The sequence below is a fragment of the Dendrobium catenatum genome, unplaced genomic scaffold, assembly GCF_001605985.2.
Source record: "Dendrobium catenatum unplaced genomic scaffold, ASM160598v2 fragScaff_scaffold_670, whole genome shotgun sequence".
Taxonomy (NCBI): Eukaryota; Viridiplantae; Streptophyta; class Magnoliopsida; order Asparagales; family Orchidaceae; genus Dendrobium; species Dendrobium catenatum.
Window position 1 is genome coordinate 948,877 of NW_021319132.1, and position 22,935 is coordinate 971,811.

The 22,935-nt window shown below is 33.5% G+C and overlaps 1 protein-coding gene across 1 annotated transcript in view; it reads right to left on the bottom strand.

The window, feature by feature from the left end:
- Positions 1–5,915, bottom strand: part of LOC110098831 (P-loop NTPase domain-containing protein LPA1-like) — an 18,588-nt gene extending 12,673 nt beyond the window's left edge. The window contains exons 1-3 of the mRNA XM_020825766.2: positions 5,441–5,915; positions 3,876–4,186; positions 2,766–2,847 (exon numbers count right to left, since the gene is read on the bottom strand). Coding sequence (XP_020681425.1) covers positions 2,766–2,847; positions 3,876–4,186; positions 5,441–5,590 — 543 coding nt within the window. The 5' untranslated portion in view covers positions 5,591–5,915. The remainder of the gene's footprint in view (positions 1–2,765; positions 2,848–3,875; positions 4,187–5,440) is intronic.
- Positions 5,916–22,935: the final 17,020 nt, after the last annotated feature.

A 22,935-nucleotide genomic window follows, 5' to 3' on the forward strand; every position in this document is an offset into this window, starting at 1 on the left:
GCATTTATTTTCTTCCGCACTTATTTTTGTGGTGATTTAGTTTGTGATATTTGTGCTTTGCTTAAAGATTTTTTAAAATACCAATTCACCCCTCATCTTGGTTAGTCTTGGGCTAGTTCTATAGGACCTAACATCCCTAACGAACTTTCACTTATTTCCAATGTTCTTAGTTTTATAGGATGAGCAAAATACTATGGTTTGTATCTACTTAGACTTTTGGAGGGAGGCTAGTGCTGGAAGTTACATGGGCTCTCCTTTTTTTGGCTTGTTGGCTCCTGGTCACCCTATGCATTTTTTTTATTTACTTTTACTTTTTTTGAGAAAATGCATATAGCATTAAAATTAAAAAAGGAAATTATTACAAGCAAAGAAAACTACTAGACACTCCCTTTAAAACAAAGTAAAAGGAGGTCTTATTAGCAAGCAATTTAAGCATAATGGAACTATTAGAACAAGAGGAAATGTCATAATGAAAATAAGACCCTCTACTTATTATTTCAATATAAACATATCTACATGACTACTTATATGTAGGTTTAATTGTTATACTATAATTGTAATTGTTAAATGAGTTTAATTGTTATTCTATAATTGTAATTGTTAACTGAGTTTATTATGAAAACTCAAATTGTTAAATTTAAAATGTCAAGCAATTCTCCAGTGGATTAAATAGCTGATAGATAAGAGTTCGTCTATAGAAGAAAATCAAATGGAAATAGGTAAAAATTAATTTGTGAAATGTTTATATTGAATATTTGTTTAAGTGACTCTTTAGTTGTATCTTGGATATTAGTAGACTGAGTAGCTAATATTTTTCAAAGAACTGTATTATCCATCTGACTGTCTGCTCCCACTTCATTAATTTTGAGCTTTCGCGCAAAATCATGATAAAATAGTATCAGAGCCAAATAGGATATGAATCGTATTGAAAGAGTCATAGGTTGATTATTAAATCTAAGAAAGTTGATAAGATATTATTAAGAATTTTAATTAGATATTTTACTTTATTTCAAGACTTAGGATGATCCTGAAGAGAATTTTGCTATTAATTATGATGTATTAACTCAAATGATGACAACAATAACTCAATTAATTCATGATTCGAAATCTCAGTGATTACAAAGTAATAGTAAAAGCATCTCAACGGATAAATATTTAAAACTAATAGAATGATCAATAGAGGTAGAAAATTGATTATTAAGGATAGAAAAAATATTAGATGGCATGTTCTGCCTAGAAGAAAGAAATGTTTTACTGGCAATATTTGCACTCGATGGCTAGTTCAAAGGTGGTGGAGGGGGCAGAATCAGAATAAGTTTGGAGGGATACCTAGTATCCAAATCAAATGAGATGAATTTACATAGTTGTACAAAAATTCATTTGTGCCTCTTTCTCCAAGGCGATCAAGGAGACAGATTAGTAATGCACTATAAAATTAAATTTGCTACTTTATCAAGATATGCATCTTAATTAGTTCATATTGTTAAATAAAAATATTATAGAATTTTATCTAGATTAAAGGATGCGATCAGACAATATCTTGTTCCTCTAAAGATTGAGGATTATTCTATTTTGTTGGAGAGAGCTACAAGAATTGATGGATAATCAAAATACCCAAGGGAGGCGTGAAATTAAGAAAAAAAAAAAGTAGAAGGTATTGGAGCTTCACAAGATTCTCAAACTAGATCATTCTCACAATCTAGAAAGTCTAATTAGAAGAAAGCAAAACCCAGTAGCAGTGGTAGTTAGAGGAGTTTGAATAACTGCAACAAATGTAAAAATATCATAAGGGTGAATGTCTTTTTGGAATAAATACTCGCTTCTAGTGTCATCAACTTGAAAATATAGCTAAGAATTATCCTACTCTTGGACAAAGACCATCAAAAGAAACAACGACAAATGTTGGATCATCTCAGAGAAATGTTGGTAGACAGAGGATGATAGAATCAGTTGCATCAACTCAAGGGCCAAATTAAAGTCAATCTAACATTCAGCCAAGCGGCGTAGGTCTCTTGACCAAATCCTTGTTAAAATCCATGGTCCCCTTCCGTGTTATTGCTCTTCCTTCTATCTCCTCATAAAGTAAGCAAGCGTGGTACTTTCCTAATCTCACTCTTGTTATCAAACCTCAATACACGAGCTCCCTCTCTCAACCTCTCGGAAAGTGAGTTTATGCCATTCACACATGGTACATATCATGTTCTTAGTCTTATCATCTATATTAAATCTGCATGGATATATAGAGAAAAACAGTATTAGCTACAAATATCATGGAACCAAAGAAATACTCATAATTCATAATATTTTGTGCTTATCTTATTTATTCTTTTGATTAAGCTATACCAGAGTCATCATATTCCATGCAATAAGTATGATAGCAACATCTATATTTTTTTAGCACACCATAGAATCCAGGTGAATATGAATTAAACAAAAACAAGTAGAAGATAGATTAGAAAATAGAATAGCAAGAAAAGTTTATATGGGTAAAAGGTATGCAAATTACTAGTAAGGACCAGTGTTCAAAGCTTAATCATTCATGACGCAGGCTTGAGGGGAACTATTACAGAAACAAAAGGAAAAAGAGAATTATACGGCCATCATGCATTCAAGACTGATTTGAGATGGACCTAAAGCAGTCAACTAAAATAAAAAAATGATACCCAAATAATAACTGCATCTTCGATTATAAAATGAAAGCAAACTATCGCCATAAAATTCAATGCATGAATAACTCTTTTCCTAACAGATTAGGACATATTTACCAGCAATGCTGATAGTGTAGACTTCCCACACCCACTTGTACCACACAGAAGAATTGTTACTGATGCCTTTCTCTCCCGAATTCTGGAAGAATTAAGCGATCAAGTTAAAAAGGTTCAAATATGTCAGGAACTTTAAAAGCACAGCAATAGTCATGTTCAAAATAATGTGAAAAAGGATCAAAGAGGAATCTTATGATGTATACAATATCACTAGGCTTCTCAGAGTACACAAATGAGAAATCAAAATGAGAAAATATATTATTTAATGCCAATTAGTTTTCTCTGAAATAAGATCATAATTGAAGCCTTGATGCAGCATAAAAAATAGGTAGTCCTCTGGACCAATGACAATTGATCCTACAAATGCGAATGGAAAACAATTAACCAAAAACATGAGATCAATAATTCCCTGTAAATACATGGAACCTTGCCCACAAATTATTTACTTGTTAAAAAATCATCTTGTTTACTTCACCTAAACAATTTCATCACCTAATGTCAACATACGGACATAAATATCTTTCAGACAATGATAGGTGGCCCAACTAGATTAACAAAAAAAATTGCAATGTCAATCAAAAAAACTAACACACTTGCAACATCAATTGAATACTCAGTCGTTGGAAACCAATGTACTCATAGAATTTGAAGAAACTAGCCTTCTACAATCACCATGAAGTGTACATATCCACGGGATATGTCCTAAGAAGATGGCAATTCAAGAGAAAGATGCACAAGTGTTTTCTTATTTGGGGTCACAAAATATTTAGTAAAAATATAATAGATAAGCCCTCCATGAAAAAGAAACAAAAAAAAAAAAGTTCATCGAAGGAGAAGCACATCATGTCATACAGTTAATAAAGTGAGGTAAAACATTTGTTCTAAATTAAGGTTTCGTTTGGAACGGCTTTCTTACTGCTTAAAGCTGCTTTTTAGTACAAAAATTTAAATTTTTATACTAAAATACTGATTTAAGAAGCAATAAGAAAATCGTCCTAAACGAAGCCTAAGTATGTTATTTCAACAGTCCTTTAATTAATTTAGCTATTAAAGTTGGTTAATAAAATACAGCTTGGTTATTATGAGACATTCCATAGTAGGATTTTTTACCTGCATGCCAGAAGCAGATCAGCCATTTGATTGGGACCCACATACTTGTACACAGAAAGTGCATCACAAACAACGTTCAAGAAAGTTGGTCTTGTGACGATAACAGTTGAATGTCTTTTGTAGAGTTCAAACTGTCTTGAACTTATTTTATCAACATTCTCTTCAATGGAGTTATGGTCTAGCACCTCATGACTGCTTTCTTTATCAGATCTAATTTCTGGCATATCTGATAATGATATATTAGCCCCAAAAGTAGTGAAACCGTCATTGGAACGATTATTTCGCATCACATCAAAAACCCTTCTGCTAATCTGACAAATATAAATGCATTCAATTTAGTTCAAGCAACCAAAATCATAGAGTTATATAGTGGAAGAAAGATAGGCAGATGGGAAGATTTAGATTACTTATCTGATATGTAAGAATTTTTACTGAAGCTTTTGGTGCAAAAAGTTAAATTTTCATGGAATGTTGGGATGATTTTCCAAATAATGCTTCAATTTTATTTTTTTTTGACGAGAGGTGTAGTTGTACGAGAAATTATTAGGTGCTACGTCCAGACATAAAGATATGTCCGGACATCCACTTAAATTTTGACATGTGGAGTACACTTTGGTTGCACCTTTTTTTGTGCGCTTTACTTTTTCTTTACATGTGCTTTAGTTGCACTTTTGTTGTGCTTTTAATTGCTCTTTTGTTGCGCTTTTTTATTGCGCTTTGACTGCGCTTTACCTGCGCTTTTGATGTGCTTGGCTAAAGTTCCGCGGACACATTAAATATATAAAGTAAAAAAAAATAAATCCAATTGAATATCTACGTGTCAACATTTAATTGGAGTCTGATACGTTCGAACTCCGCACCAAATACTTTCTCGTAGTGGTACAGGGCTTCAGGAGGTGAGCAGGGTGTTTGAAATGCCCCTATTTTACATGAACTGGTTGATTGGCGTGCAAGCAGCACAAAAACAATAAGTACATACCAAAATGTGAACTTTTAGTCAGGTATTGAATATAAGGGCGCAGATAAGAAGATCAGAGAGTCAAAAAAGCAAGTGCATGTGGATCCATAAATTGCAAAGTAAAAACAGAGCCATTCCTCAATGTTTCTGTGATTCAAATTTGAAATCTCAAACTCAGCTCTACATTGTTCACAAGCTAAAAGATCGGGTTCAAAAAATCTATTAAAAAGATATAAAAAAAGGCTTACAAATTCACATGAAATTCCATATTCATATAAACAGGAACACAGTTAATTTAAAAAAAAAACATATTATCAAAACCCAAAAAAATACATATAATCCTGAACAGAAATAAAATCAATTCAAAAACCATAGTGATACACTAACAGAAATTCTAAATTCAAAAAAGCTAAAAGAAGTAAAACAGCATGGCAATTTACACAAAATTCCACGCTCAAGTCGGTGGAAATAGATGAAAAAAAAAACAAGACAAAACAAAACTTATTGCCACCGCGCAAAAGAATACAGAAAATACAGAGCATGCAATAAAAACCATTCAAATAAACAACAGAATGAGATTACAAAAGAAAGATAAATAAGGATCAACCTTGAAGGAGTGCCGAGCTTTGCAACCCATAAGCTGCAGAGTACTCTGCAACACAGGTCTTGTATATTTGAAACCTCCTTCTTTTCCATCCCCCTTCTTCTCACTTTCGTCCACCACCACAATGAACATAAGCTTCGGATTATCCGCCATCCCTAAACACCCCAAAAAATCACAACACAATCCAAAGCCGGTCGTTACACGAACTAAGCTTCCCACAACAAACACCGATTCCTCTGAACGAGAATGGACTGCCGTGGAAGCGAACAATGTAGGTACTCTGTACTCAACAGCGTTCGTGTAATAAAGGAAGAAACGTGGGTGAAGCCTCGAGAACGCATAAGGAAACTTGATGGGGGAGTAAAGCTTAGGGTTAGTACGTCAGAGCTTCAGAAGTTCCAGAGACTTTCTCCGCCATTTCAGTAGCTTGCAACGTTTTGTCCAGATGGTTACTCGGCGGTTTCCACAGAGCCCAGAAACATCATCGCCGCTGCAAAGGACGGTTTTCTTCTCCCTCCCCCTCCCTCCCTTTTCAGGGAATCTGTGGATGGCACGACTGTAATTATGGGGAACATATGAGTACATGAAAGTCAATTTGTTAAGGTGGAAGCGGCAAGGAGACGCCGGCCGCGTTGATGGTACTGTTTATTTCAACGACTCACTGAATAATAAAACTTACCTATTTGCTGGAAACGAACTCGACAAGTATTAAATATTTTTTAATTAAATTAACTAAAAAATTAATCATGTTTTTATATAACTGTTATAAATAATAATTTTTAATTTAAAATATATATTTTTAAATAACTTAATAATTATTTAGCTCGAATTTATTTTTTTATTTTTCTCTATCTTCTTTTTTTTTAATGTATATTTTTTACTTACATAAAAAAATTAAAATCTTTAATTACAGACTAACAATTTATAGTACAATATAATGTGATTATTTTTTCTTTAATTGAGTTTTAAATAGTTAATAGATTGAAATATATTTTTATTCTATTAGTGATTAAAATAAATTATTAGAGATAAATTATAGATTCCTCACGCAAACTCTTTGCATTGTTGGCAAATTTGGGATAGCAAATGCCCGTCCGATGAAAGCTAAACGCATTAATAGCAAACCAACGGTCATCTAACGTTATAACTACACTGCGCATTCATAAAGAATATTTAATATAGAATGACTATTTTTAGTCAAAATATCATGAAAGTGAAATTATCAAATATTACAAAAATAATCCACTGTAACTTAGCTTGGTTGGAGGGCGAGTACGGTTGGGAACCCCCCAACCCATGCTCGATTCCCCTCAAGCAGCAGTGCATCTTAAGTAATGCCCAAACAAGTGCGTGCATAGAGGTTTCTGGGGTGGGTTAGGGTGTTAATTTTGGGTCACGAGTCTGGTTTGGGTCGAACCCGAAATTGACCCGACACTGTTCGGGTCAACCCGAACCAAAACCCGAAAGCGGGTACCGGACATGGGTGGTCGGACAGTCGGACTTGGAGGTCCCTGGATGAGGGAACGCGGGCGCTGGCCTGGACGCGGCAAGCTGGGCTCGCCCGCACGCAGGCCTGGATGCAGTCAGCCGAAGCCGGTCACGCAAAGCTCAAGACACACATGCATGCAGGCGACAACTGCAACACAAGGCGATTCGGGCAAGCGGGGCAGGGGCGGGAAGGTGCTGTCACGTGGCGTGCAGCCTGACGTTGGCAAGCAGGGGTGATGCGTGATTGACCACAAGCAGCTCGGTCAGCGGATCAATCATGGTCATTTCTGATTTTTCGAGTCAACCCGACATCGACCCGATTTTTTAAACGGATCGGAAACTCTAACCTGAACCCGATCATGTTCGGGTTCGGGTCAAACCGAACCCGAAATTTTCATGTCGTGTCCAATATTGACACCCCTAGAGTGGGTGCATCTTATAGGTCAGCCGAGGATTAGTCATGCCATCAAGCACCTTTTCGGGGGTGACAATGGATGAATGCCCGTTCTAAAAAAAACAAATTTTAATATAAATCAAACTTACAATAAATGAGACAAATATAAGACGAATGGAATCCACCGATGGCTAATCAGTTCCCTTCCGACTTGAGATCCGTTAGAATAATTTCAAGTGAATCTTAAGCCGGGTTCGCAACTGCTCTTTGTTTGGAAAGCCGGACCGGACCGGACCGGACCGCAGCGAGTGGTAATCCGGCAAATAGAGCGAATTTTAGGGTTAAAATTGGTAAAGTCAATTAAAGTAAACGAAGGCGCGATACTCGAGAACATTTGAACGGGTCTATCGCTTAGATCCTATGTTGACTCGAAGCTCTCTAGAAGAGGAAAAGGCTAACGTTACACCATTGATTTTGAATCTTTCAGAGGCACAGAGAAGGATTCAATATTTTTACTCTCAATTGATAGATTTGTTGAGCAATGGAGAATTTACTCTCTGCTTCCCACAGTTTGGTCAAGATACTGAAATTTTATTTAAGCTTGTTAGGAAATTTGAAGAGGTAGTAACCATTTTTCATAATCACATCAATGTAATAGTAAGTTAAAATTATTTTTTTTTTATAAGGGGTTATTTAGTTGGATGAAAAAGGAAAGCGGAGTGAAATAGAATGAGTGTAAATAGATGAATATGATTAATTTTTATTTGAGTTGAACTAAAAGAAGGCAGTGTAAACTCGTATAATAATTGTGGCCAGTGGCTAGTAAGCGGTTGTGGCGCCAGATGATGAGTGACACTAGCTAGAGATGAGCAACATGCAGTAACAAAGATGAACAATAGTAGCAATGGTGATGACCAATGACAAGTAGTAAGTGGTGAGTGGTGGCCAGCAGTAGTGGAAACCAGCGGCGAGCAGCTGTGAAGGCGGCGGTGGCGATTAGCGATATCGGTGTGACAGAGAACCTAAAGTGTATTTGAAAATCTGTCTAACCTAATTGTTGGCAACAGAGGGTGGTGGTCGGCAGGACAGAGAACCTCTAAAGTGTATTTGAAAATCTATCTAATTTAATGGTTTTTAAATACTTCAAAAGTAAACTTGATGGTGAACTCCAAATATTTTAAAAGTTTATTTCTATTTTTTTACTTCAAACCAAACAGTTATATTTTCAAAACCTCTCTATATTTGAAATATTTTACACTCATTTACTTCAAACCAAACAACACCTAAAACAAAAGGCAAAGATTTGACAATATTACTCTTTGAGAACAAGATCTAGGGATGCATGATGGGAAATAACTCAACTTTTCTTTAATAAATACTTCACTCCACATTAAACCAATATACTTAACATACATATCTCAACGATTTCCCAAAATAAAATATAGCGTTATATCAAGAAAAAGTTGTTGATTATGTTACCTCATGTTAGTAAAATAAAAACATAGTTTATTATTAGTTTTTTTTTTTTTTAAGAGACTAACACGTCGGATGTCATGCTCCAAATCTAATCGAAGAATTAAAACTTAAACCCAACTATCTCATCTACAATATAGAACATACTAGAGCTAGCTAAGTAATCCAAAATAGTTAAATAATATAGGTAATCATCAAAATTTCATTTCAAGAAAAAATATATAAGTAATTAATCTAGTATAAATTTATTCTACATCAAAATATAAAACCGAACTAACAAAATATCCTTGTTGAGCTAGCTCCCAAAGGCCCTACCCTTATCAACCTCTACTCACTTAGACCTTTCCCTTTTCTTGAAATTTCATAAATCACACGGAGTGAGAATTCACATGCTCTGTAGGCTTGCCCCAAAATTTTATTACTGAAGTCAATGCTCATATTTGCAGTATATAAATAAAAGATTTAAATAACATCTATAAAATGATATAAAATAGCTTTAATTCTAGGAAACATAAATAGAGGGATTGCTTAAATTTATTGGTTTGTATTTTCAAAAGAACAATATAAGTGTGTTTTAAACTTGAATATGCATCAAATAAAATTTTCTAGAACTTATTACTTGAATTTGAACACTATAAACATTAAAGTTCATCTCACTATTTAATTTGATGATAATAGTTTATTTGGTGTCATCTAATAACTTATTATTATTTAAGGCTTATCATTATTAATAACCATAAAGATGATTAGTTGATTTTATTACGCTTACTAGAAAGATTTTTTACTTCGAGATATTCTAAAGTGTAACAAAGTTGAATATTTAATTATATAAATGAAGACTCCATGATATATAAGTATAACTTAGCGAAGTTATTTTTAGAATTCATTGTATTTGATTGAATATATATGTTGCAACTCAGGCTCTTGAGTTTATGTTTTGATGATAACTAATATTATTGATTACTTATTTATTTCTTCTAGTATTTGTAGTATATATTTGTTTGTGTGTTAACTAACATTTCTCATACAACATGCACTGTTATTTGAATTGAAGATTCAGAGCTCAAGATGGGGTAGAATAGGTTATGCTAAAAAAGTATGTAATTTTTATTTATTTATTTTTAATTTCTTGAGTCAAGTCCGTAAGAGTGTATGTTAGCCTGGTGACAATGCACATGCATACAAGGGGAGCAAAAATGATTTTAAATACTTTAATTTTTTTTGTTCATCGTACTATATGATATGGATCGTATTATATATATGATATGGTATTAGAAAATTAATTAAAATTATTTATTTATTTATTTTTTATTTTTTTTTGAAATATAACTAATCGTACAGTACGAACACCTACGAACACCACATTGTATTGGATGATCTATTAAAATTAGAAACCACACTGTTCATTAAATTAGGCAAAAAATTGAATTTGAAAAGTTAGTTTAATTTATTCGTACTATGCGAACCTAATTGTATTATATAGTGTTTAAAATATTGCCTAATTTAATCATGTGATTAATCAATCGAATCTGTTTAATTTTAATACTTTGATCAAACTGAATCATTCTGTATGATCAATAGAGATGAATTTGATCATCCCATGAATCGCCATGGATGAACTATATTTCGGTTGAACTAATTATACTGTATGATTAGTTGTTTTTATTGATGATTGTACATTACTAATAAATAAAGTGAAATGTTCGTATAGTACGAATAGACAAATCAAATTATTTGTATTGTACTAACTGGTGGTCGTATAGTGTATACTAATAGGTTAAATTATGCTTATCGTACTGGACGATCCTATGATTGTAATGTACGATCTTTGATGTCTGAAATAATTTTTTAGGATTTTTTAAGCCCTCTATTTAAGCTTTCTCCAAAGATATTGTAAGTGTCTTTGGCATGGATTGAGTCTTCATTCTTTTGTGGAAAACTTAAAGAGAGAGCCTTGAAAGGGAGAAAGAAAAGAGTGGAGTTTAAGAGGGAGAAGATCATTGTGGGGTTCAAGGGAGTGTGGATGGGGGTTTCACATGGTTGCTCCGGCAAACTTGCATCTTAGTATCATTAGATTCAAGGTTTATTTTGAGAAAAGCTTTGGGAAGAAGAAGATATTTTTGGTGTCAAAAGACCCAGCTATTCTATCGCACCGGAGAAGGTGAAAGTGATTCAAGATTCTCTAACTCATCAGGAGGGTGAAAAGGAGTCCAGGTTCTTTGCCTCACCCAGCGAGCTTATAGTCAAACTAAGCGTCTCGGAAATACGAACCCAACGACACCAAGTTCGACCAAATCCAAGCCCAAATGGGTCCAAATCATGGATCTGAAGCGCTGTTGGAAGGTTCAAACCACTATTTGAGTTACCAAACGGATCCGATTTTGACGAGCTTATACTCGAATCGAACGGCTCGATGAGACGAATCCAACGAACCCAAGATCACCGAATTCTGAAATCTCTAAGGTTTTTGAATGTCCAACGAACGGTGCACGATCGTAGGATTCAACATCGGTTGTCCATTCCTATTTGTCCCTGATCTCACGTCTATTTACGGGCCATGCCACTCCAAAAAATCTATAAATAGAGTCCTCATTCTGCACAAATGGGGGGTCCAAGCAAGAAGAGAAGGAATAAGCTCCTCCTCGACCACCGACGGGACTTTCGGACCACCGCCGGAACTTCGCCGGACTACCGCCGGAGCCTCGCCGGACTACCAACAGAGCTTCGCCGGACCACCGCCCGAGGACATCACCTTCACCTGAGGCCCTCACCTTCTTCAGAGGCCCTCACCCTCACCTGAGGCCCTCACCTTCGACAAAGGCCTTCACCTTCACCTTGAGGCCCTCTCCTCCGTCGGACTACCGCCTGACGCCGTTGCTTTGCCAGAGCACCATCTGAGGCCTGGACTTCTACTGGGCCACTACCTGACGCCCAGAGTTCTACCAGAGTACTGCCTCACTACAACGGTCTTTCTGACCCCGATCTCCTGCCGACTACGGTCCTTCTGACCTCTGTCGCCTATTATGGTCCTTTCGACCTCCATCAACATACAACGGTCTTTCAGACCCCAGTCTCCTACCGACTACGGTCCTTCTGACCTCTGTCGCCTATTATGGTCCTTTCGACCTCCATCAACATACAACGGTCTTTCAGACCCCGGTCTCCTGCCGACTACGGTCCTTCTGACCTCTGTCGCCTATTATGGTCCTTTCGACCTCCATCAACATACAACGGTCTTTCAGACCCCGGTCTCCTGCCGACTACGGTTCTCCCGACCTCTGTCGCCTACTATGGTCCATCCGACCTCCATCACCAGATAACGTTCTTTCTAACCCAGTCTCCTACCGACTACGGTCCTTCATTCCTTCGTCGCCTAGTACGGTCCGTCCGACCTACATCACCAGACAATAGTCTTTCAGACCCTAGTCTCCTGCCGACTACGGTCCTTTAGGCCAAACAAACATGTATATGTAACTCCTACAGTGTAATGCAATCTATATGATGTACATTTGCTACATCAATCCAAGGCCTTCTCCCAAGGAAGGGCCTCATTTGTAATCGACTACAAATACTAGTGGATTCATTCAAACTAGGTCAGACCCCGTAGTTTTTCCCCCCTTTTCAGGGGTTTTCCACTTAAAAACTATTGTGCCTCTTATGAATGCTACACCCTCTCTTTTTCTGTGTGTGCTGGATCTTCGTACAATGCTAAGATGTTAAACTATATACTTCTCTACCGCCGCGAATACTCCAGGACGCAACAAAAATATAGCATTATATCAAGAAAAAGTTGTTGATTATGTGACGTCATGTGAGTAAAATAAAAACCTAGTATATTATTAGTTCTTTTTTTAAAGAGACTAACACGTCGGATTTCATGCTCCAAAATCTAATCGAAGAATTAAAACCTAAACCCAACTATCTCATCTACAATATAGAACATACTAGAGCTAGCTAAGTAATCCAAAATAGTTAAATAATATAGGTAATCATCAAATTTTCATTTCAAGAAAAAATATATAAATTTTCTAGAACTTATTACTTGAATTTGAACACTATAAACATTAAAGTGCATCACACCATTTAATTTGATGATAATAGTTTATTTGGTGTCATCTAATAACTTATTATTATTTAAGGCATATCATTATTAATAACCATAAAGATGATGATTTGATTTTATTATGCTTACTAGAAATATTTTTTACTTCGAGATGTTCTAAAGTGTAACAAAGTTGAATATTTAATTATAGAAATGAAGACTCCATGATATATAAGTATAACTTAGCGAAGTTATTTTTAGAATTCATTGTATTTGATTGAATATATATGTTGCAACTCAGGCTCTTGAGTTTATGTTTTGATGATAACTAATATTATTGATTACCTATTTATTTTTTCTAGTATTTGTAGTGTATATTTATTTGTGTGTTTACTAACATTTCTCATACAATATGTACCGTTGTTTGAATTGAAGATTCAGAGCTCAAGATGGGGTAGAATAGGTTATGCTAAAAAAGTATGTAATTTTCATTTATTTATTTTTAATTTCTTGAGTCAAGTCCGTAAGAGTGCATGTTAGCCTGGTGATCATGCACATGCATATAAGGGGAGCAAAAATGATTTTAAATATTTTAATTTTTTTGTTCATCATTATAGAAATTAATTAAAATATTTTTTTTTGAAATTTTTTAAAAATATAACTAATCGTACAGTACGAACACCACATTGTATTGGACGATCTATTAAAATTATAAACCCCACCGTTCATTAAATTAGGCAAAAAAAAAAACAAAGAATTTGAAAAGTTAGTTTATTCATACTATGCGAACCTGATTGTATTATACGGTGTTTAAAATATTGTTTAATTTAAGCATGTGATTAATCAATCAAATCTGCTTAATTTTGATATTTTGATCTTACTGTACAAACTAGATCGTTCTGTATGATCAATAGAGATAAATTTGATCGTCTCATGAGTCATCCTAGACGAACTATATTTCGGTTGAACTAATTATAGTGTATGATTAGTTATTTGTATTGATGATTGTACATTACTAATAAACAAAGTGAAATGTTCGTATTGATGTTCGTATAGTATGAATAGACAAATCAAATTATTTGTATTGTACTAACTGGTGGTCGTATGGTACTAATAGGTCAAATTATGCTTATCGTATTGGACGATCCTGCGATTGTAATGTACGATCTTTGATGGTTGAAATATTTTCTTAGGATTTTTTAAGCCCTCTATTTAAGCTTTCTCCAAAGACATTGTAAGTGTCTTTGGCATGGATTGAGTCTTCATTCTTTTGGAGAAAACTTGAAGAGAGCCTTCAAAGGGAAAAAGAAAAATGTAGAGTTTGATAGGGAGAAGATCATTGTGGGATTCAAGGGAGTGTGGATGGGAGTTTAACATGATTGCTCCAACAAGCTTGCATCTTAGTACCATCGGATTCAAGGTTTGTCTTGAGGAAAGTTTTGAGAAGAAGAAGATCTTTTTGATGTCAAAGGACCTAGCCATTTCATCGCACCGAGGAAGGTGAAAGTGATTCAAGGTTCTCTACCTCATTAGGAGGGTGAAAAGGAGTCCAGGTTCTCTGCCTCACTAGGAGAGTAAAAAGAAGTCAAGGTTCTCTACCTGTGAAAGGAGTACAGATCTCTACCTCACCAGGAGCGTGAAAAGGAGTCAAGGTTTTCTGCCAGTGAAAGGAGTGCGTTTGGTCCTCTGTCACACCGAATTGGTGAAAGAGAGTTTGTAAGGGCTTCTCCGCCTAGTTATGAGGGCTAAATGAGAGACACTATAGTGATAGTGCAATACCCGGAGTGGGTGACTCCATGGAGTAGACGTAGGTCATGATTTAACAAAACTACTATAAATCTCGTGTGTTGTTTTTTTTATTTTATTTTATGTAGTTTATTTTTCAGCATTTTATGTTTTATTATTATTACTTGGTTGAAAATCTGTAATTGATATTCTATGGTGTTGATTAGATTATCATCACCATCTTTGTAACTTTTGATAAGTGTACTAACTTTCGCATCAAGTGATAGTATTACTTCTGTATTAATGAGCCTTAGGGACAGCTCCATGGAGTAGACGTAGGTCATGATTTAACAAAACTACTATAAATCTCGTGTGTTGTTTTTTTATTTTATTTTCTATAGTTTATTTTTCAACATTTTATGTTTTATTATTATTGCTTGGTTGAAAATTTGTAATTGATATTCTATGGTATTGATTAGATTATCATCACTATCTTTGTAACTTTTGATAAGTGTACTAACTTTCGCATCAAGTGATAGTATTACTTTCGTATTAATGAGCCTTAGGGACAGCTCATTGAGGTCTAACAACCTCATAGCACTTCTAATATATAGATTTTATCAAATAATTTTAAAGATTATGAATCTTTTAAATAATAGATCTAGACTTTATTGATAGCTTCTTATCATATATATATATATATAGACACTTCTAGTATATAGATCTAGACAAAAAATAATTCAAAATTGTTTTAAGAGCTAGTTTGATATACTTAAAAATTTATGAAAATAAGAATTAATTAGTATAATAGAGAAACTATATTCAAATGAATTAACTTGGGAAAATGCCTATTCCATCCATTCGTATTGGCCTTCTTAGTATTTTTTTTAGGACATTTAAGTAATCCCATACACACATCACATACAAGATTATTCAAACCCAAGACCTCTTGATTGAAAGCTAAAGCTCACAAGTAACAAGTCAAGATGAGCTGCATACCTTTTAAGTAATTGATTCACTCACTTGTCTTTATTATTAATCTACAATTTAACTAGACTTGTTTAGTGCCAAGCATAAGATTGCATAAAAATATGAGTGTTCTTTATTTTACTTGAATGTAATAAATTATTTATACACTCTTCATATTAATTTATACAAATTCCCTTATACTGCTATTTAAGAAATATTATTTTTTCATTATTTTAAGATATATTCATTATAAATTTTGGTATATTATCTTAGAAAATTTTTAATCAAATATTGGTAATTTTGATTGAATCATTTAGGCTTCACTTGGGATGACTTACTGCTTCTTAAAGTGATATTTTAGTAAAAAAATATTAAATGCTCTCACTCGTTTGTTTCCAAGTGATTCTAACATAGTGAGAATGAAAGAACTGGAAGAAAAGGGTTTTAAGGAGAAATTTCAAGATGAATCACATGTCTCCGATTAGAATGAGAAAGAAGCTCTAAAAGAAAAATATCAGATTTTCTAAAGAGGAAAAGAAGAAAAGGAAGAAGAAGAAGAAAAAAAAGTCAAGGGTAGAAAATAAGGACACTGATTAGAAGACCTCAATTAATTTTTGTAGAAGAATAAAATGAAGAAAGAAGGAGAAGAATAAGATACCACCACTCATATAATTTCGAGCACCCAACAAATGTCTGAAAGTCAAAATTAAGCAATGCAAATTTGATGCTTTGAGGAGTTTTTCTTCTTATTTGAAAATTTGAAAGAGAAATATTTTCTACTATGGAAGAATCTACTTCTTTATGAAGAATAGTAAATGATTTGAAAAATAAAATTATTGAAAATCAATAAAAATTGAAAATCTCTCTGACAAAATTTTATCAATAGAAAATGATGTTGCTAGATGTAAGCTCAAATGTTGCATGATCACAAATGTGGAGTCAAAAGGGCATTAGTTTGTATTGTTCACCATTACACATGCCCATTTTTTTAATGATAAATGGTATGTTTGGGACAGCTTTCTTCTTACTTTGTTTTTTCAGGATGCAGCCAAAATTTCATTTGGCTAATGTTTTTTCATAGTTTTTTTAGAAATTTATGTGCTAAAAAGCTATTTTTTACAACAACTTCTAAAAAATTGCTTTCATAACATTAATTTTACAACCATCTTTATATATAAAAGCTGCGGTTGTTCCAAACAGACCCTTAATGCTAGTGGTAAAACTTAAGGGAGAACTCGTTGATGTATGATTATTGTAGGTTAGAGAGAGCACACAATGTTAAAAGATCCAATCTAAAGTGGTGCTACAAACCAAATGTATGAAAGGTATGATATGAGGCAATATTTTTAGTATTATTAATCCTCTTCCTTCACTATTTTCTTTGGTCCTAGATTAGTTTAATTTTTTATGCATGATTAAACTAGTCTTATTAGTGATGTAATTAATTATTCTTAAAATGTACAAATTTTGCTCTAAAATTTTTGCTAAAGATAAAATGTGATAATGTTTATGAAATCATATTTTAGATAAAATTGTCTATTTTCTCATTCTTAATATTTTGAATTGTTTATTTTTTACTCATGCTAAAATTAAATTTATGGTTTATAATTTTATCATGATCATGCTTTGAAATTATAATTTCATTAATTCATGATAAATGAATTTTAAGAAAACATTAGAATTATACAAATATTCTATACATATGCCTTACAAATTATGTATGGTTACTAGTAATCTTTTTTATATTAGCTTTTATATTGGTAAAAATACTTAATTTATTATCAAGAGAATTTAAGATAACTGACTTCATCATGATTTCTTTCTCATAAAATAAAAATATTTAATTTAATTTAAATAATATAATATAATTTGGATTTTCCTATGATTTGAATTTTAAAAACATTTTTATGTTATGCATGATTACATTTTCATTTCGGTGGGTGCCTCTAATGCGGGTATTGGGAGTGGGGGGGGGGGAATTATTCGTGATAGTTCTGGCAATGTGATTATGGCTTTTGCGGGGCCTTTATATCCATGTAAAGTCATTTTTGCTGAGCTTATGGGGCTTGCTAAGGGTCTAGAGATTTGTCAAAGAAGGGGTTTTGTTAATGTTCAAATCGAGGTGGACGCTATGTTATTAATTCAGATTATTAAGAATGATAATGTTTTCTATCCTCAGTTTTTCTATCTTATCAGAAGGATTCATATGGCTATTTCCAATCTTAATTGTTCTATTAATCATATTTTGAGCGAAGGTAATGCGTGTGCTGATTGGTTAGCCAAGTTTGGCTGTAACTTGGAAAATGACATGGAGTTTGGGAATGATAATCTGTTGCGTCTATTAACGGGCTTGATAAAGCTTGACAAAATTGGTATGCCTTACATCAGGTTGGGTTGAGGTGGGTTTTTTTGTTTATATATGCTGCTTTTCTTTTTCTTTTGGCTGTTTTGTTTTTCCCTTCTTATGTTGGATTATCTGTTAAGTGGGTATGGTGGTGATGGAGTTATTATGTGTTGGTTGCCGGGTTTTTGTTCTGTTTTTATATCTGTTTTACGGTCAGCTGGGCGGTCTTATTTTTGGTGGTGGATTAATTTCTGGAAGCCTTACTTCAAGGTTCTCGGTACTCAGGTTGTTGGTGTTTCTTCTATGTGGCATCAGGTTTGGCATAAGATTTTGTTAAGCAGTTTTTGTATTATTACTAACTGGTTTGGAGTGAATTGTTCTGCCACAGTGATCATCATTAGTCAAGCTTGGGACTTCCTGCATATCTGCTGTTCTAGTAAGGTTCTAAAGTCTAATTTTATTTCTTATGCAGAGTTGTTTGGTTTTTTTTGTGCATTTTTGCAGAATTTTTGCAGCTTTTAAGCTGGGTTTTTGGAGAAAGACTGGGCTGAATGAGTATCTTTTGGTCTTTCAATTTTGGATGCTTTTTCAGCGTCGCCTTAGATTGTATCTAGGCTGTTTTGTAATTGATATAGATGGGGATAATTGGCTCTTAGGTTTTTATTTTTCTTTAAATTTTGTAGCTCTTTCGAGCATTAGTGAGCTGATGGTCCCCTTAAGGACTTGTAATTTTGAATTATATCAACGCGTAGGCCCCATTGTGGGTTTCCTCTAAAAAAAAATGCTAGTCGCCTAAAATTTTTAAAGCTTATTAATTATATTTAAAAAATTTTGCTAGTATGTAAAAATTAGTATTACTAATAAAATTAAAATTATAATTAATGAATTTAGGCAAACTTTCTGATATATCAGCAAAAATTATCTTGATCAGACACAAATCTCAAAGCAAAATTGAGTTGAAAGCTTCCAAAATTAAATCAAACACCATCTGAGCTCCGATTTCAGCAAACTTATAGTCAAACTGGACGTCTCAGAAAGACCGCAACACTTTCTATCCCATTAGATTCAGCGAATTTTCCACACATTATTCATTTAATATATGGCATAACTTTGATTAAAAATATAATTATTATAATTTTCTTCAGAAATTGGTTTTTTCATTAAATCGTTTACATAATACATGATTTTAATAAAAATGTAATTTTTATAATTTTAAGATAAATACTTAATACTAAAAGACATTTAAATAAAAATGAAAATATATTTTTATCTTCATAAATGCATGCCCTCTAATTTTAAATATTTCTCTTCCCCATTTTTGTATTTATTTGCCTTTTTTATATAGATATATCCCTTACAAATGAAGATAATTTATTGCATTGAGATAAGAGAGATAGAGAGCCCACCAAAAGACAACCTAAAAAATAAAGCCACAATCCAGATGAGGATTGTGGCTTTATTTTCTATAAAACTTACAGAAGAGGATTTCACAGCTCACGAGATTCTGAAAAATTTGATTGTCTCATTTGTCTTCTCCGTTGGACTGAGAGCTTAAATCCATATTTCAGTCCTCTTATCACGTCCACAATCCAGCCTTACATTTTGAATTTTCTGTCAAAATTTTTCTGCTATTTAAATCATTATCTTCTGTTTTATTTTATTTTATTTTATTTCTTCTAGCTATATATTTATAGATCTTTGGCTGTTTTTGAAGAAGAATATATAGCTATTAGCTTTTGCTGTTGGACGGCATATTAGTAAATAAAATAGAACCATTTTGTTGAGGTCTCCTTCAACCAAAAGATTAAGAAATATATTTTTCCAGTTCATCTTTCTCAGTCCTGACGATTTAGGCCAATATTTATTTAAATTTTTTGTACCGTTTGTTCTGTTAAAAACGTCATGAAGAAGTTGAATAAGTGCTATCTACGTACATAATTTCTTTTGAATTTATTTATAGTTAAATTTTGTGGAATCAAAACTTTTATTTCTGATAAAATTAAAAACTGCTATCGGCATCAAGATTTCAATTATAAACTGACCAAAATACTCCATCGGATTGGCTTTGCTTGTAATAATATTAAGCAATTCAATGGTCTGTAAGGTGCCAAGAAGTCCCGTAGTTTTGTGGAGAAGAAAGGAAATCTGTAAACTATCTTTGTTTTTTTAACCTCGACGGACAGATGTGAGTTTGTTTTTGCTCCAAGTCATAATCTACTTATATATATCTTCTCAAAGTCATCTCTCTCTCTCTCTCTCTCTCTCTCTCTCTCTCTCTATATATATATATATATATATGCTATATGCCTGTTGACAAGTAAGTTGCAAGAGAAGGATTTTTGTTTAGTTTCTAAATATCGGTGTTGTTTTCATGTCAAACCTATTTCCCATGTTTTCTTCACTGGCTCTACTACTACTAAGGTGTAGAAGGCTTTAGAAAATAGTTTGAACATAAATACTAGTTTTAACAAACTTAACATTTATGGTTTTTTTAGGGGTTGGTTTAGTATCAAAGCTAAAAAGCATGTTTTTTATACTATTCCCTTACTGGTTTTTTTGGTATTTCTATGTGGAACGAAATAACAGCAAACATGAAGTTATTAAAATGTGCCATCAAAGGATTCTTAGCCCTCTTTCTTTTAAAAATCTCCAACTTTTTAAGGGGTACACTACAGGAAAATAGGTGATTACCGGTGGACCATATCTGCCGGTAACAATGAAAAAAATGTCAGAAATTTCAATTTTTCGACAAATTTCTGGCGAAAAATCATACGACGGTAATTCGTGCGTAGCAAAAAACATTCCGATGCAAAAATTTTGGCGGAAACATTTCCGGCGGTACTTCTGGCCCAATACCGGCAGAATGTAAGACATACATGTCAGTTTTTTAATCCCTTTTTCCGGCGTAAGTTCTGCCGCTTTTTCCGGCACAAATGTATGCCAAAAAAAGAGGTGGAACTTACGCCAGAATTGTTGTCAAATATCGATTTAACGGAAACTCCGGCATAAATGTTGCCGGTATTACCGACGCATTATTTTGCCAAAAATAGCTATCAGAAGTCGTGGTATCGTCTGGCGGCGCGCTTACCGACAGAAAATTCATCGGAAAACTGTAGCAAACAGAAAAAAATGTCTTCCAACAATCAAAATGGATTTCCACACCTGCAAACAAATTTCCAGATAAAATCTAAACAACATATACTATCAACATATGATTCACAACATATAGACAATATTAAAAACATATAAATAAACACAATCTTTCCAATAATCAAACAATATCAAAAACATCTAAACATATCAACTGTTTGATCATTAAACATTCAATTATTCAAAAGTTTAAAATTGACATAACTACTTTGATTCAGTCTCCTCTACCTCAGAAACTATATTCTTCTAACTAAGTTTCTCTCTCATTTTTCATATTTCATCCAATAATTGATTATTTTGCATCTGCAACTGTTGCTACATCTGTTATTGTTGCATTTACTACTGCATCTGCATCTGCAACTGCCAGTCAACTTGAGCTTTTCTAACCTACTCTAGCTCGGCAGAAAGGGCAGCTATCTGTTGGCTATATGCAGAGTCCTGGGAACTTGATGCGAAACTGGAGCCAATAGAGGACTACCCTTCGTATACATGGGCTTGCGAGTGTTGGTGGAATTTTTTTTAAAAATAGGTTTTGAAAAGCTTAGTTTTCTTTGGGAAGATTTAAAGTTGACTTGAATTTGAATCTTAAGATCAAACATCTCATTAGGAGAGTCATACTACTTCATGAAGTGGAAATAAAACTCCAGAATGAGGTTTAAATTTAAGATTACAAATCCTACCTTGAATATCATAACTAGATCCGAGATAGAACCACATTTGACCTCAAAAGGTCAAAATGAAGTTTGATCTAATTTCTAGTTATGATATTCTAAGTAGACTATCGTTGATCTCATGCCCAAAAACTTTATAAACAGATGATATACCTCCCCTGAGGGAGAAGATACCACTATTTGGTAATTGTTTGGGCATGGCGATAGCGATCGTCGTTGATTAAATTTTTCTAAAGAATACTAATTTAAGTTTTGAAGATTTTTTTTTTTGTTTTTTTGGGAAATTAAGTTTGAATTTTAACTCTGAAGTCAAATAGATCATTAGGGATGATATACCATCTCGAAAGACGGAGATCAAATCTCCTAATAGGTTCAAATCCAAAATTATAGATTTTCTCTTAGTTATCATACTCCGATTCAAAGGAGAACCACATATGATCCCGAGAAGGTCAAAATGGGATTTAATAAGAGAAAAAGATCATTAATTTCATATTCAAATTGATGCTAGCACACGATAGGTCTATTTGAAAAAAAGATAATATCATCCGTTAGCAATCATATGACAATAATGATCGTTATGAAGTAAATTTTCAAGTGAATTTTAAAAATCAATTTTGAAAATCAATTTTGAAAATTAATGCGGGTTCTAAATCTCCTACGAGCGCAAGTTTTAATAGTTAATTACATCATAGGGAGACGGAGTCCCCTACAAAAACTCTCGATTAAAATGGTGGCAAAATTTTGTTAAGAATTTTCTAAGAGTGATATCAAAGGAAGTGAATTTTAGAATTTCAAAAGGGAATAGAGCAAGATTGAACAGTTATTAACAGAATCGATGGAAGAAAAGTATGGGACATTTTAAGATTCTGAAATCATCCGGAAGTATCCCAACTTAATATAAGTGTTGGGCTTTATATTTTGGATTAAAAGAAGATTTAATTTGAGTTAAATGTTTTATTAGAAATTGAAATTATATTTTGGTAAGTTGGGGTCTTATAATTTAAGATTTGTCCCTAATCCTAAATCTAAATTTGGACACTAGACCATAGTTATCCGAACCTAACTATTACAGTGCAAGATCTGAGCTTACCCCAGCCTGGATTTGGGAGCCAGCTAACCACCTAATCGATTTAAAATACATGAGTCCGATCTCTCTATCATCACAATTGTTTCAGGACACAACAATTCTACATTTTTCTATGCTCTTAAAATAAATATATGTGTGTCACGGGGGGGGAGGGG